The sequence below is a fragment of the Peromyscus californicus genome, unplaced genomic scaffold, assembly GCF_007827085.1.
Source record: "Peromyscus californicus insignis strain IS unplaced genomic scaffold, ASM782708v3 Scaffold_14__1_contigs__length_90479793_seg_2, whole genome shotgun sequence".
In the NCBI taxonomy this organism is placed as follows: Eukaryota; Metazoa; Chordata; class Mammalia; order Rodentia; family Cricetidae; genus Peromyscus; species Peromyscus californicus.
Window position 1 is genome coordinate 38006025 of NW_026294436.1, and position 17559 is coordinate 38023583.

The window sequence follows — 17559 nt, forward strand, 5'->3', positions numbered from 1 at the left end:
TCCTATTATGGGTAAGGCCAAGCCCCACGGTGAAACCCTCGGCTGAGCCCTGGGTCTGCCCTTTTATGATGTCAGAGACATCACTTCCAATCCCGAGAGACGGAAATTGTCACTTGGACACTCCCACGGAGTCACTCATCTGTCCATGGCCTTGTTCATGGCTTCACTGTTTGCCGGTTCATTCAACAAACATCTCAACATTGTAACGACACAGCTGTGAGGAAAACGGTGTGTAGTGCCTCAGCCTAGGAACTAGTCACCTAGAAAAGGCATCAAAGAAGCGAACGGCGCTTAATACAACAGACGTGCATTAAAGAAATATGGGCCAGGGAGAGGAACGGGGCGGGGAGAGGGGAGGAGAAGAGAAAAAGGAAAGGAGAAAGAGAATGCTGTACTCTGGACATGAAACATCTCCCTCAGGCTCACGTTCTCCAGCTGTGGAACTGCTTTGAAAGGTCACAGATTGGAACCTTTGGGAGGTGGAGCCTAGCTAGAGGAAGTGTGTCACTGGAGGGTGGACCTTGAGAGTTGTAGGCAAGCCCCACTTCCTGCCGACTCCTCGCTGCTTCCTGACTGCAGAGGTGATGCTGACCAGCTGCCTAACTCTTGGGCTGCCACAGTCAACAAACCACATCCCTGTCTGTCACCATGCTTCCCCCCCCCCACACCTTGATGTGCTGTGTCTCCCCAAACTATGGGCCAAAACATCTTTCTTCTCTAAAGTTGCTTCTTTCAAGGAACTAATACGGGAAGAGAGGGAAGAGGGAGGGGGAGAGGGCACACCTCCTTTGCTGAGACAGGGTAACAGCTGAGTCCTCCCGTCTCAGATTCCTGAGTGCTGGGATACAGGCACCACGAGGGGTGGGCATTACGGGGGCAGGAACCCCAGGGTCTAAGTGATGAACCAGCATTCAGTAGAGAGACCAGCATGGCGTACAGAGGCATATAGTGTTGCCAATAAGGAGCAATGTTTTGAAGAACGTTAGCCCTTTCTCATGCGTGCTCTTCCTTACCCGCATTCGCCCCAAGCTTTACCTATCTGAAATTTTCTTCAATGACAAAGTTTTCTGAGATTGCTAGAGCAGGCATTCTCATCAAGAAAACCAGGCGAATACACTGGATGCCAGATTACAGGGGAAGGGAGTCTAATGAAGGTGTGCAGACACTACCGTGCCTGAGCCTGGGGAGAATGGAGTCGATCGGCACCAGCTACTCACTGTGGTGGGAAGAGTACAACCTTCCAAGTTTTTACCCAATATTTGTAAGGCAGAGGCAGATTTCAATAATGGCATCCCTTCCACGCATCTGCCACTTCTGAGGAAAGACAAGTCAGGACAGAACAGGCTGACTGACTTATTTACCTACTTTCCAAAATGTCGGCAGGAAACTGGTTGCTCTGTAAGGCCCCTCGCCCCATGCCTGGCCTCTTCACGGCCTCATGCCAAGAGTGCCCCGGCATAATGGACTTCCTGGCAAGTACAAGGAGATCCTGACAGTTACTGCAGACACACTGTAAGAAGCACGCCTTTAATCCCAGCACTCAAGTGGATCTCTGAGTTCGAGGCCAGCCTGGTCTACAGAATGAGTTCTAGGACAGCCGGGAGCTACACAGGGAAACCCTGTCTCAGGAAAAAGAGAGGGAGAGAGCGGGAGGGAGGGAGGGAAGGAAAGGAAAAGAAACAAAGTGCTGAGAGAACTGTTTCAAAACCTTTTTCTTAGAGACTGAAGACATTTAAAAATGAATTATTTCAATAAATTGATTGCCATGCCCCCCCTTACTCCATGCCTTTTATTTAAAATAAATGTACTGGGATTTCTTTTGTTTTTTACATGAAAATACAAAGACATGTCCATGCCTGGTGTAGTGAAGGCAAGACTCACTCTAGGCAGGGGAGCCCAGCAGAGCAGACTAAACTGACCACAAAGTCTAAGATGGTTTATGGGAGAAAGCCTTCTGCATGAGAATGCTGGGTTAGCATGTCCTGGAGGGGTTTGCCTTTTCCCATGTAAATACCTGTCACCTGGGCAACCGAAATCAGCAGCCAGGATAAAATAAGGTTATAAACCACAGTGGAGAGAACCCATCTTCTTGAATTCAAGAACAATGCCTCGAGACACACACGACCAAAGCTGGAGAGAAAGAAGGCCCGCGTTCTGACACACCCACATCTGGTTTGCCCCCAGCCCTAAGATAACCTGTGTGTCTCAAGACAGTGCCGTTCAACTGGGTCCTGTTGTCTTCCTGAAAGATGGTCCTCTCAGAACCGTGGAAGGCTTCTCTCACCAGACACAGGCAAAGGTGCAGCCAGGTTCAATGCAACAGGCATTTAAAACAGAAGTGATCCGGACTACAAGAATTTCCAGAATCTAGGAGACACTTTGAGTCTGAGCAATTGTCATACACTTGGATGGCTAGTGTGGTGTGACCATGTGCTTTCCAGTTTTAAATACGGTTTGGCCCCTCTGAAAGTCAAGGTAGAGTTTCATTCCGTTGTGAGTTCTTAAGAAGGCAGAGAGGGCTGAGAAGATGGTTCAGTGGGTAAGAGTGTTTGTTGTGCAAGCAAGAGGACCTGAGTTTCCATCTCCAGCACCCATTTAGATGCCAGCCTGGCTGCACATGCCTATAAGTGCAATACTAGAGAGTAGAGACCGGAGAATCCTGGGAGTTCCCTGGATGGCCTAGCCAGAACAGCTAACTTCAGGTTCCGTGTGTGACCCCCAACTCAAGGAAATAAGGCAGAGAGAAATAATAGAGGAAGACCCCTGATGTCTTCCTCTGTTCTCTGCATGCACACACACTCACACATGAACATACACACAAACACAGACACACAGACACACAGACACACAGACACACACACACACACACACACACACACACACACACCCCGCTCAAAAAGGAAGGAAGGAGCCGGGCGGTAGTGGCACACGCCTTTAATCCCAGCACTCCGGAGGCAGAGCCAGGCGGATCTCTGTGAGTTCGAGGCCAGCCTGGTCTCCAAAGCGAGTTCCAGGAAAGCTACACAGAGAAACCCTGTCTTGAAAAACCAAAAACCCAAAAAAAAAAAAAAAAAAAAAAAAGAAGGAAGGAGTAGAAATTTGACCTGAATATGGTGTTTCGAGGCAGGGCCTTTGGGAGGAGATGAGAATTAGATAAGTCATCAGAGTGGAGGCTCAGGGATTCACAGAAAGAGACTAAAGAAAAACACACTAGTTTGTACTCTCTGTCCTTTGCCAGGTACTGTCCTGAACCTTGTTGGGACTCACCATCACAAAAGCTACTCCCAGAGCAGCCCTGCAACCTTAGACCAGAACCATGAGCCAAAATCAACCCTTTTCCAGTCGATGGCATTGTGATGTTGGCAACAGCAAACGGCCGAGGACAGTGGTACTCCTCCCACAGAGGCAGGCAATTGCAACACTCCGCCTGCTATGTACTGCAGACAAGGCTCAGTCCTAAGACTCCCCGTGCTGTACCTCAATTCCCATTGCAACCCCATCTCTATGCCCAACTTATCGACGAGGAAACTGAAACAGATGAATGGATTTGCTGGGGTCCCCGCCAGTGCGGCTGCAGAGGGATGCTCTTAGCCCCTCCACGCATTTCTCTATTTGGTCAGTATTGGGTGCCTACCAATACCAATACTACCAGACACTGGATAACATTTGATACAGATGAATATGACAGAGGCCCTGCCTTGGGAGACAGCCATGTACAAATACGTCTCCAGTGATGACAGAAAAACACAGGAGTGTCACTAACCTGACCGGAGGGGTCAAGGATGACATCCTTGAAGAAGCAATAAAAGGGACTATCGAATATCAATGTAAATTCAATCATAATGAAAGTTTGACTTCCCAAGTGTCTCATTTTACTTTGGACTGATGGGACACGTCATAGAAAACTTGAGACTCTTGGCAACAAGGACCAATGGAGAAAACTGAAAAGTCATAGAGTATGTATACTGGAGCCAGAGAAACTTCTCTGACTACAGATGCATGCCCATAGTGATAACTGTGCTTCAGGAACTGTGTTGTAAATATTTCAATTCTATATATTACGATGTGTTGACATCTTTAAAACTCTTCCTGGCCATGAGAGACTGTACCTCTCTCAGAGAAGATAGCCAATTACTAAAGGTAAAGAGTCCACAACAAGTCTTGCATAGGTTAACTAACCACTCCAGAACTAGCACTTCTATCTAGTCAAGAGATGCTATCCCCTGTATCAGTCATCCCAGGCTGAGTACCAGGCAGCTATAAATCAGCCCAAAGCTCACCTAAATTCCTCACCCTAGCCAATCCTAAGCTTTTCACCTGTCCTGTCTCGCTTAACAGCTCTAATTCCAGTATAGGAATCATCTAAATCTTCCCCCAGCTTGCTTCCTGAACACCACTGTCTTCCCATATGGCCTTGAGGGGCATGCTTTTACATCCTGTGAGCATGACAAGCTGGGTTTCTTTTTTCCACTCAAGGTTTTTCATGTCACTCTTATGGCCATTTCACATCCCTCTTATGACCACACATGGCTGCCTAATAAAAGAGCACAAAACAAGGGCATGTGATGTGCTTCTGGGTAGCTTTAATGTACAAGAAAGGAACAGGCTTCGAGGCAACAGGTGAAACATACATGTTCCAGTACGGAGCCGAGCTCAGTTACACAGATTAGACTACAAAGAGCTGAGTGTTTCAGGGTGCCATTTACAAACCAGGATATTGATACTAATGGAATGTGTTCCCCAAAGTCTGAACATTGAAATCCTAATTCCCAGTGTGCATTAGGAAGCAGGACCTTTGGAAGTCTGCAGGCTGTAAGGGGGAAGCCCTCATGAGTAGGGTGGACGGTCTTGTAAAAGAGACCCTGGAGGGCTCTCCAGCTCTTCCAGCCACATGGGGACACAGCAAAATGCCAGTTGTCTGCTACCTGGAAGAGGCCCCTTACTGGAATCGAGCAGGTGGACACCTAGGTCGTGAACTTCCCACCTCCAGAATAACGTAAGAATAATGTCATTTACAAGCTGGCTTGTCCGAGCTGCTGTCTCATAGCTGCCGAAACCAGCTAAGACAGATGCTACATGGTGGGGACCTAACCAGAAACTTAGTCACAAAGACTGCCCGCACTGTGGAGAGTGGAGAGGGCGTTGGCCTCGATGGCCCATCAGCGTCTGTTTCCAGACACCGCAGAGCCATGCTTTCTGAGAGTTCTGCTGGTCTGTTAGGAGCAGAGGCTGCTGCCTGAGCCAGAACAGGCCGAGGTTGGAACGAGAAAAGGAAGTATAGAATCAGGCTGGTTCGGAAGCTTGTAGGCAGCTTCCAAACCAGAACTGGAGAGACAAACTGAATTTAGCCTATTCTGCAACTTGCCAGCTACCTATCTTAGGGCATGTGCCTCAATCTCTAATCTTCAAATTTCTGATGAATAAAATGAAGTTTTCCTGGGGCTGTGACTCTTGAATAGATTGATAAATATGAAGGTGCCGAGCACAGTTCTTTTTTATCTTTTTATTTATTTAAGATACAATATATTTTGATTATATTTCCCCTCCCCCATCTCTCCCAGATCCATCCCACTTCCCTACTCAGCCACCTTCACGTTCTTTCTCTCTCTTACAAAATGAAACAAAAAACAAAGTCATCAAAACGCCTTGGAGCCTGACTTGCCAGACTCGGTTCTTCATATAAAGGAGGTGCTCAGTTATATTTTCTCTCCTTTACAGACTCCAGTTGAAGGCATTCAGTCTCGAGATTTTATTCCTCATTACTGATGATGTCAACTTTACTCATCTCAGAACTCATGCTTCAAAGCATTTTATGCATTAATAAGTTCCTAGCAAGTAAATTTTTGTCTCTTTGCCTCAGATGAAAATTTTGGCAGACAGAAAAAGGAATTCCTAAGAATTGTGTAGAAGAGTCCGGGCTCTGTCATCAAACCCCAGCCTTTATGTTCAACAAAGAGCTGGCTCCTCAGAATTTAACACAACACACTCCCACTGCTTGTCCAAACTGTCATCCAGTTTTTAAAAGATCCCCCTCTTCCTGTCCCTCGGATGAGTATGATTTAATCCCCAAAGCATGCATGATGAACGCATTACTATTTCCTCCTCCAAGAACGTGGTGTGACAATGTGGGGCCCCATTCCTGAGCTGGATAAAGAGAGAAAGGTCATGTCCTGTTTCCAGTCAGGCAATCAGTACTTCACTTTCACAGAATGTCTCTGCCCCACAGCCTATTTTACTGGCCTCTTGACACATGCAAAAACTGAACACAGATAAGTCCTGTGTTTGTGACAATCCAATAGAGAGTCAGCCAGCAATGCCACAAAAATCTAACATAATAATAAACCAAATCACTATAACATAGCGCTACCTCAAAAATGAATCAGATGACTCTCACACACACACAGAAATGACAACATTTTGGTTGACATTACCATTTAGAGAAACAACATACGACCATTAAATTATGAAAAAATTCACCGGTCAGTTGGGCATTTATTTCAGTCCTTGTCTAACAGAGTGCCAGTGCTTTGAGGTTTATGAACGAGGTCAAATTAAGACGGAAGGGCATGGTCTCAAAGATAGACAGTCTCGCTGGGAAAAGAAAATTACTATCTTGCAAAAAAAAAAAAAAACAAACAAAACTGTCCCCAATAATCCCTAGTTTAGCGCTGGCTCACACGGCGGGGACAGACGAGAACAGGTAGTGTAAGCGAGAGTGGTTTGGAAGCATTCTAACAGAGACTTTCTGAAAAATAAACCTGACCAAGTTACTGCACTGCCTAAAGTCCTTCACCGTCCCCCCAGGAACCATGGGATAGCTTCCAAACTTCTGAGTGAGGAGCTGAAGGCTTTTCATTCCGTGGTCACTCTCACTTCCTCTCTCGCCACACCTCTTCTGCTATAGGCGCTGAAGATTCTAGAATATTCTGCTGGGCGGCGGTAGTACGCGCCTTTAATCCCAGCACTCAAGAGGCAGAGGCGGGAGGACCTCTGTGAGTTTGAGACCAGCCTGGTCTACAGAACGAGATCCAGGACAGGCACCAAAACTACACAGAGAAACCCTGTCTCGAAAAACCACAAATAAATAAATAAAAGACTCTAGAATATTCTAACACTCCTTCTCCTAAGGAGAGCCAATCCGATTCCCTTCTAAAAGTCTTTTTGCTGGGCTGATTTCCACTTTGCTCTTAAAAAGCATTCAGGTGCATGCTTACTATGACATTTGCTTTCCCTGACGCCCACACCCACACCAGAGTACTAGGTTACTTTGTCTGCTCTCAGAACACCTGTGGGCACGTTCATTACCATATCTACCACACTGTCCTTCAACTATCAATTTATTTGTTTAACTCTCTTCATCCATCCCATGCCCACTTTTAAGGACAAACCTTATTGAATTAAGATAGACAGATAACAAAGCGAGTCAGTTTGACACCTACAGTTCGGCCGAGCATGGCGGTACACACAGGTGATCCCAGACAAAGGAGACTAAGCGGGAAGAGTGAGTCTGAGGCCAGTCTGAGGCTACATAGCAAGTTCCAAACCACTCCGTATCACAAGGCAGAATTCTGTCTTAAAAAATCTATAACAATGGTAAGGATATAGTTCAGCGAGCTCTGACAATATGTAAGTTAGTGGTTATCGTTATCACACAACAGGGTCAGTCTTTTCACTGCTCCCTCATTCACTTGAAAAACTAAAAGCTTACAGAGATCTTATAAAAATAGGGTTTTTTTTCAAAAATGAACCTTCTATAAAGATTATAACATGTTATTAAATATACATTTTATTTATAATCTAAAATTAAATACTTACGTTTTAGAGCATTATATGGAATAGTTATGATTAATCACTTCACTGAAAATCAAATATACATGACACTGGTTGGTGACTACATGAAACTCTTAGATGATTACAAAGTTCAGCAATGTATAAACTCATATAACCAAGTACTTAACCGAACACAACAAAGAACAACACAAATTTACATGACCCAAGATGATACTTGCTAAGTATAATACATCTTAAAAGATAAACTTTTAGGCCGGGCGGTGGTGGCGCACGCCTTTAATCCCAGCACTCGGGAGGCAGAGCCAGGCGGATCTCTGTGAGTTCGAGGCCAGCCTGGACTACCAAGTGAGTTCCAGGAAAGGAGCAAAGCTACACAGAGAAACCCTGTCTCGAAAAACCAAAAAAAAAAAAAAAAAAAAGATAAACTTTTAAAACATAGATTCTTAAGTTTTAAGAGCATACTTTAAAATAACTCATATTTCTAGCAGTATGCTGTACTGAATGCCCTAGTGGACTCTCACACTAAAAAGTTTGATAAAATAAAACAAAATATCTTAAGCTGGGTGTGGTGGCACACACCTTTAGTTCCAGCATTCAGGAGGCAGAGGCAGGGGATCTCTGTGAGTTCAAGCCAGCCTGGTACACATAGGGAGTTCCAGGACAGCCAGGGCTATGTAGAGATACCTGCCTCAGAAAAATTAAAATTAAAAAAAATAAAATAAAATATCATTTTCAATACATTGATAAACTGTCAAGAAACTCAGATCTCTCCAAAGCCAAAGCCTACATGGAAGTAGAACCCACAAAGATGGGCAATGAGGTCAGTATCCATCCAAAGGACACTTCATCCTACTACAGAGACACTTGCTCACCCATGCTCATTGCTTCTCTAGTAATAATAGCCACAAATTGGAAACAACCTCGAAGTCTGTCAACCAATGAATAGATAAAGATAATATGGTACATTTACACAATGGAATATTACTCAGCCATCAAAAAATGCAATCATGAAATTCACAGGTAAATATATAGACCTAGAAAAAAATCATCCTGAGTGAGGTAACTCAGACCCAGAAAGACAAACATGGTATGTATTCACTTCTCTTTAGATGTTACTTGTTAAGCCATTGATAGGCAAGTTACAATCCCTACCTAACGAAGGTAGACTATTTGTCATAGTCATGGATGGATGAGGTGGAGGAGGGGACTAGGAGGATCAGACAGGGATGGGGAAGGGAAAGGGGAGTCAGAGGAGGTAATACTGGGAGGGAAAGCTAAAACTAAGGGCAATTTGAGGGGTCTTAAGGAAACCTAATATCCTAAAATATATGCATTTTTTATCTAAATAAAACCACCAAATGTTGGGGAAGTCAGAGACCCAAGTGGACATCTCTTGTCACCAAATGAAGCTCCCAGTATCAGGAATGGGTTATATCTAATCAAGCCTAATGGGTCCCCCCCCCCATTAACTCCCAAAGAACCCAGGCTATTGCCAAGGTTGTTCTCCACAAACTGATGGTAAGGTCTAATTGCTGAAGACAATACCTACACAATTCATTGACTATGGAGAGGTCACACTAGAGCCTACCCAGAGCCTTCACTCCTATGGACGAGTGTTCACAGTGTTGGAAGGTATTCTGCATGATCTCAAAGAAGGGTAAACACCAATCCAGCTACAACCGCTCTGATCTGCAATGGTGACCTGCCTGCAAAATACACTGGTGTAACAGTGGCACAGAGCTGGTGGGAGTCACCAACAATACCTGATTTGAGTTAATGACCACTCTATGAGATGGAACCCATACTATCAATACTGCTTGGGTGACCAAGAATCTGAGACTAAATATCCCAAGGACCTAGAGGAAAACCAAATACTCCTGTTCTGCTAAAGAAACACGGCAATAAAATGACTCCTAATGACACTCTGCTGTACTCATAGACCCATGCCTTGCTCAGCCATCACCAGAGAAGCTTCCTCCTGCAACAAATGAGAACAGATACAGAGACCTACAGCCAGACAACTGCAGTGAGAGACCTTGGAACGCTGAGACCAAAAAGGGATATCTCCATCAAATCCCTCCCCTCAGGGCTCAGGAAACTGCAGAAGAGAAGGCAGAAAGTGTAAGAGCCAAAGGAGATGGAGGACACCAAGGAAACAGGCCTTCTAGACACAAAGGACCAATGCACACATGAACACACAAAGACTAAGACAGCATGCTTCTGCATCAGATGGGGTCCTAGAGCTGAAAAGAGAAGTGGACACACATCCTCATCCCTAGGCCAGAAGCCATCTACAGTGATAGCCACTTGCAAATGAAAAATTTTCACCAAGGGAGTCTCACTGGGGAAATAAATCACTCTTAAGGGTAGGTTGCATGCCCAGCACTAGATGGCCAACACAAAATGAACAAAACAGCACCTTTGGAGGTTCCTTGTCTCACAATGTTAAGCCAGGGCTTTTTTTTTTTTTTAAAAAAAAAAAAAACCTTACAGGTCCTTCGCATATATATCATGGCTTCTAGTTTTGTGTTTTATGGATTCAGGTGTGTGTGAACCAGTGTGTCTGTGTGCCTATCTGTGTTTCTTGTGCTTTTTCTTGCTTGGTTGTTCCATCACATTCTAACTTGTCTGGTTTTGTTTTACCTTATCATATGGTATCTTATTATTCCTTAGATGTCTGTTTGTTTTCTAACAAGAGACAAAAGGGTGTGAATCTTGATGAGAGGAGAGGAGGCAACTGGGTGGAATAGAGGGAGGAGAAACCATAATCAGAATATATTATATGAAAAAATTTATTTTCAATAAAGTAAACAAAATGGCCTTCCATTGGTAGCACTACCAAAAACAAATGGAAATCTTTCCTGGAGGAAATTTCTGTCATTCCCAAGAAAAATAAATTCAGCCAAAAATCACACCCTGTGTGAGGACAAACAGACAGATCAGAGAATAGAATAAGACACACAGTTTTAGAATTAGAACTGGAATTTTAAAATCATTATATTTAACACTGTTAGGAAAAAATATTATGAAGTCTCCCTTGCCTCCTACCTGTCTCACTGTGTGTGTAAAAAATTCAAAGTCCCAGATAATCTTTACCCAGACCATTTTTTCAAGGGTTAGCCTTAAGGAATTTTGAGAGATGCACTGATGTCTCCCACTAAGTCAAAGTGCAAGCTTGCTTGCTGCCTGCTAATAGAAAGAAGACTCCCCAGCTCAGTGCTCACATCCTGTACAGGTATCCATCTAGGCCCAGCTCTGTCCCTCTTGTAGGAACTGGGACAAGGGAACCAAAACAAACATGTGCACACTCTGGCTACAGCTTTCACTGAATAATGAAGTCACTTGTTTGAGCCAAGAGGTTCATATCATCTTCCAGTATTTGTGAAACTGTGGCACTAGAGTAAAATCTCAGGCCCTTCCAAGATCTTAACACATGGGACTTTAAAGATAAAAATATGATTAGGAAGCAAGAGGCAAATAAATAATGACACTTTGTAAAACAAAAAATCAAAAAGTAACTTCTAGAAATAAAAATATGGGCTAGTGGTTAGTAGATAGACATGAAACGAATCAGAATGCAGCACAAAGAAAAATAAATACAGTAATTCTGAAAGAGGTTGGAGAGCATGAACAAAGAATGAAAAAGAAAGCACAAATCGTGTAGGACTCACAAAAGGAGGAGGTGGAAAATTCTGGATTTAAAAATTGTGGAGAAATTTCCAGACCAATGAAAGACATCGATTTATGTGTGTGTGTGTGTGTGTGTGTGTGTGTGTGTGTGTGTGTGTGTGTGTGTGTGTGTGTAGGGAGGAGAGAAGGAGAGACTCATTATATTGGAATCCTCAGAAAGGTAAGTATTAATGGAAAAATAAAAGCAGGCTCAAGCTGACAAATGACGTTCACGCACAAAATAAACACAGAGACTGTGATAAAAATGCTTTAATTTTTTTTAAAATCAGTCTCAGATAAGACTGAGATGCAAAGGAAGAATGATGAGCAATGAAAAAAATTTTATTTTATATCAACAATATTTGAAAAATTATAAAATCTATTAATTCTAAAAGAATAGTGGAAATTTTTGCATACAATTGCTAGGATCATAAATTGGTATCTCCACTTTAGAAAAAAAATTATCAATTTTTAAAATAAATAACCCCAAAATTCACTCACCAGGTATTGAAATGGAAAGACTCTCACATATGGGCATGCATATGCTCAGCTCAGCGTAACCTTCCATCATTATTTGCATTTTTATATTGTGTTTATTATGAGCACCCTGCTGTTAGCTATATGAGAAACAATATTTCTGAACTTGCAACTGAGGCCCAGACCCTGGACAGCTTTCTAAGGTAGTGAAAGCTCCCAGGAGAGCCCTTTGAAGACACTTTTTGTCTTCCAGTGCCATTTACCAAGTGGTCAGTGTTTTTCCTATCACGTTTCCATACCACATTAGCTGTTCTGAAGTTCTAGGTTGGCATTCTCCCTGAAATGCTCTTTCCATCTGTGATACCCTAGCTTTCACTTCAGTTCAGAGAAATCAGGAAGGGTAAATGCCAAGGTCAGTGAAGTGAGGTTTTCCCAAGCTTGGGTTATCAACTCCAGCCTGGTTTTTAATCTTCTTGTTATAGCCTCTCATTCAGTTGTGCCTCAGGGAAGCGCTTCTTCAGGACCTTGCCATTACTTATGAGTGTATCTCAAACACATAACTGCATGAGTGGTTTCTCCTTCTTTCTATCTCCTATATACAACATACTCACACAAACACAAACACATGCACACAAGCACACACATATACACACAAACACACATATATACACACAAACACACATTCACAAATACACATGCAAACACACACACATATACACATACACACATAAACGCACATACAACACACACACATGATACTAGCATTTGTTGAGACTTCAATAAAAGGCTTGAGAAAGAAGAAAATCACAGAAGAGCAACCCTGGGAGAGAAGACAGGAAGCAGAATGCCTTCATCTACACCAGGGAGGTATCCAAGACCACAGAGCAGGTTACCCATGTATGAGCTCAAGTTATGATTTCATGCGTTGGCAGTTAGCGCTATTATCTCCTTTACCTGAATCACTGTGTCATCGATAAAGCCCAGGGGACATATGTCTGGCTTACTGTTCTCCAGTCTTAGCCATTCCTACAGTGCCTGAACAGACTTGCAAGCTGGCCTGGGGTGTCAACTACACCAGGAATTTCCTAGTCTCAGGTATGGTCAAATCCATCACTACACCAGCTCTGGCGCTTAGCATTGTCTTACCTCCTCTGTCTTTAAAACTTCCCATATTCGAGCGTGATCCTCCACCAGCCAGTGTCCCGCGTTGTCTACTTTGGTGGAAAGTTTGACTTTAGACTCCACTTGAGTAGGCTCTCCCACAGATTTCCCGTCCATCTTGAAAGAGGCAAGCAGGAGGCATTACGGATCTGGTGGAAGAATGAAATACAATCCAGATTAAAATAAAAAATAATATTTGAAAAGATATGAAAGCTAATTACGGTGCTCAGTTTTCAGACAGTGAAACCACTGAAGACACTATTACAATAGACATAACTCTTATGGTCACTTTTTATATTTAAATATTTATTAATGGTATTTTAATGCAGGCTTCTGGAAGAATAGGGACACCTCTTGATAATGGACAGTGATACAAACTTTATTTTTTAAAATATTTTATTTGTAATTACATGGAGGGGTCTGTGCACATGGGTGCAGGTACCCTTGGAGGCCAGTAGAGGGCATCAGATACCCTGGAGCTGGAGCTACAGGTGGTTGTGAGATGCCAGATGTCAGGGCTGAGAACTGAACTTGGGTCCTCTGCAAAAACAGTATGGGCTCTCAACAGCTGAGCCATCTCTGTTATCTCCTGTGATACAAATGTCATAGGGAATTAAAAAAACAAAATCTGCTTATTATATCTCTTGCCATTTTGCTCTGGACCCTGGGGAGGAAAAGTGGAAATGGGTGGAGGAAAGGCAAATCACGATGGTCTTTTCATATTCTGTATTTCACTGACAGTTTGGAAGAAACATTGGCTAAAGCCCTGGGAGTTTTGTTCCTCAAACACACGCTGGTCAGCTGGGCATGCAAAGCTCTGTGTTAGCCACACACAAAATTCAGTAGTATTTGTTCTCAAATCTCTAAGGCCTATGCTCCAGGGCAGAAAGATTGTAAACAAGCTTTAGCAATGTGTGAAATGCCCCAAGAACAATGTTTCCAAAACGTGATGGAGGACTGAGCACACACCTGGTATACACGAGGCCCTGGATGAGAGCCCCAGCACCCAGAAATAGAAAGCAAAACAACACAGCCTACAATGGAAGCAGGAGGTGAGGAAGACCTCGTCCGCTTAACAGCTACGTTGCCTTCTTAGGCTCTGGGTTCCTGCTGGAGTCAAACGAGACTTTTCAATGGACCCTTATTCTAGAAGGTCTCCCTCAGCTCTTGTCAGAATCTTATCATAGCCCTCTTGTTTTCATTCACATGCCACAAATACACCCTTCTTAGGGGGATTTTTACAATGAGGCATAATCTGTTCATGATATTCTTACTTACAATTTTCTTGGAGAATAAAACCCAAACTCCTTCTCGCAGCAGCTAAGGCCCTTTGTGCCTGGCTCCTTTCGCCTCCCTTTTCTCACTCTGAGCATGCGCCACTGACCACTGACTCACCACCTAGGCCACACCACTCCAGTCATTTGAAAACACAGATGGGACTAGGCCGTGGTGGCACACACCTTTGATCCCAGCACTGCGGGGGGAAGCAGATGAATATTTGAGTTTGAGGCCAGCTTGATCTACAGAGTGAGTTCCAGGACAGCCAGGGATGTTACACAGAGAAACCCTGTCACCCCAAAAAACAAAAAACAAACAAGAAGGAAGAGGAGGAGAAAACACACATGGATCCCAAAGACATCCAATATTCTAGTTTTTGTTTGTCGTCTGTTCACTCTGGTCACACCGCCAAGAGACTTAATGGGGACCCTCTCTGTGTACAGAGGATACGACCGCGTCATATCTACTTGCTTTCAGCCCCATTTCTACCTTCAAGTCCTGGAAGTCCTTTGAGACTATAGATGTGTCCTATTCAAAGCAAATGTTATAAGTAAATAAGTAAATGTTAAATGAAGTTAAATGAATGTCAATCCAATAATTTAGTGACTCATGACAACCCAGAAATAAAAAAGAGGCCGCATTTTGCTAATTCACATAACAAGTAATAAAGTCAAGTTATCTCCTCCCCCTTAGACCTCATTGGCTTGGTGGGCTGAGTTCTTCACCATAAGGGAACAAGTGTAGATTCAGCACGTGTTCCCAGTGGCTATATTGCAAGATGGAATTGATCACTAATTAACAACTATTTCTTATGGCTTCAGGGAGTTGAGCAGATCTGCAAAAGGCAGGCCTTATGCTCATGTAACCTGCTGCCAAATCAGAGTGGATGGAAAAGTAAGACAGAGAGAGGGCCAGGGGTGACGTCAGAGAAACAGAGACAAGTCTCTCTTCAGAGGAGTTCTTTCTCTCCCTTGGTACCTCATATGCTCCATCTGGAAGCCACAGACTGCAAGGCTGCCTGCTTGCAGAGAGCAACCATGAGCTAGCCCCGGCCATCATACAGTATTTAGAAACACGGAGTACACAGCATGCTCCCGTTAGGAGTCAGGGAAATACAGCCGACACAGTTAAGAGTGGACCGCATTCCTCCAAGAGGACACGCTGATAAACGACGCTGACACATGCGAGGGGATAAACAAGGCAGAGTCACGGGGAGGTTTCAAGCCAGGAAAAAGGAAATTAAAAATAAACAGGCAAAATGGAAACAGACCAGATTGGTGGGGAAGGAAATTCCATTGTTGTTACTGGAGACAATACTGTAAACAACAAACAATAAATCAAAACAAAGTGAGGGGCTACGTAAGACGGCTCTGGCTGCGCTCTCCACATGTCATGGAAATGTAACTGGATAAACCAGACAAATTACAAAAGCTCAGAACAAACACTGTGCATCTGCAAGCACGCTGCAACCCAGCGACCCCACAGCGCGGACTCTGCCATCTGCCCACAGCTGCTCTCTCATCTCCACAGTGTGGGTGAAAGTTGGCCCATTTTCAGTGCTGGGACTGAACTCTACTGTGAACTGACTTCCCACAGACTGCTCCTTACCCTGTCTGGGGGAAAGATGCGTTTCTGCTTTGGCAACAGCCCCAAGGCACTGGCAGCTGAGGAGGGTCACGGAGAGGCAGCCAGCTCTTACAAGATTCTGCAGGCTTTGGAGATTCTCCACCTGCTGTCCCAGCCCTGACACTGGAGGTCTTTTCCACCCAATCCTCATTATCTACTCATTTAGAGAGAAAAAACAATGACACTAGGTACCAGCCACTGGGCTCCGTATTTCCCCTTTGAGCTCTCACACATGCAATAACCTTACAAGGTGGTTACCACTGTTTTACCAGGGTGAAACATGAAATTCAGAGGGCCCAAGTAACTGTATTACACTACTAGGAAGCCGGAGGTTCCCCAGTTCCTCTCCCCACACCCCACCTCCAGGTCATTGAAGAAGGCATTGCCTCCATCCCCTCTCCTACTCTCATATCAGTTCTGAAGGCCCCTCCCTCCACCCCCTCTCATCCCTGATGGAGCACCCTCCTTCTGGTGGCCCTTCCTGTGCACCAGGGCTGATGTCAGTTTCTCTCTGGCACAACAGCGCCCCCTAGAGAGAGGCTCACACCTGAGTAGTGCGCAGGTTAGAGCAGGCTAGATGTAGGGGGAAATTTCACCAGCAAGGGATTTTTCCTTTCCCTCTTCCCTACTGACTAAAGTTTTGATCGAGGTAGGCTTTACAGGTGTGTGACTGACAGACCTGCCTAGTCACATGGGACCCCTCGCTCAAGGATTCCATATGTTTGGCTGAATGCTTGGCTGCCCCACCCCCAAATTATACAACCACTGACTTGCCTATTCCTCTTAAGTATAAAGTATTGTTTACATTTTCTTTTTCAAACTTATGTTTTCTTTCAGCAATTAATGAGTTAAAGGTTTCCTACTGGTTCTCCTAAAAGCCAGCTAGACATTTGCATGGTGGCCAGTTTTTGTAAACTGAGAACAGAAGGCATTGTGGCCTTCCTCCCTTAGAGTGCTGTCCTCATTCTTAAAACATAGGGTCAAAGGTTACAAACCAGCCTCCATACAGATATCACTGATGTGAGTCACTCAACAGCATTATATACCTGATGGATTCACCGTAAGGTTCAATGGCAATCTTCTTTTCTAGTTAATGAATGAGTACAAAATATCATAAACTTTATGAAAACGGGTTCTGAAAAGCTGTTACCCTAAAATACACAATACCCCCCAAACCATCATTTTATCAAACTCTTGGATGGTCAGAGCAATCACAAGTTGGAACCAGGCTGGTGGAGGGTGTGTGTGAAATGCTTTTTAAAAGGCAAATATGTAATCAGAAAACACAAAAACATTATTTTTCCCTTAGACGCTAAAAAATAAAATTTCTTGAGAAAAATTTCCTGCTGTCTCCACTGCAGGAAGCAGGGGAGTAAAATTAGAACAGGAAAGACAAGTGTGAGTGGAAGAAGCATGCTCCCAGATGACAAAGGATTTTCCCATCAGAAGTCACGTAAGGGTCTCCAAGGTCACCCTGACTTCAAGATCTGCAATTCTGATGTCACTACAGCTGAATAGTCTTGGTTTTTTTAATTAGAGTTTTCCAAAGTTAAGCCA

General features: G+C 43.9%; 1 protein-coding gene across 2 annotated transcripts in view; it reads right to left on the reverse strand.

The window, feature by feature from the left end:
- Window positions 1-17559, reverse strand: part of Rgl1 (ral guanine nucleotide dissociation stimulator like 1) — a 265779-nt gene that overhangs the window by 143921 nt on the left and 104299 nt on the right. For both annotated transcript variants that reach the window (XM_052737182.1, XM_052737180.1), the window contains exon 2: window positions 13084-13247. In XM_052737182.1, the coding sequence (XP_052593142.1) occupies window positions 13084-13215 (132 nt within the window). In that variant the 5' untranslated portion in view covers window positions 13216-13247. The remainder of the gene's footprint in view (window positions 1-13083; window positions 13248-17559) is intronic.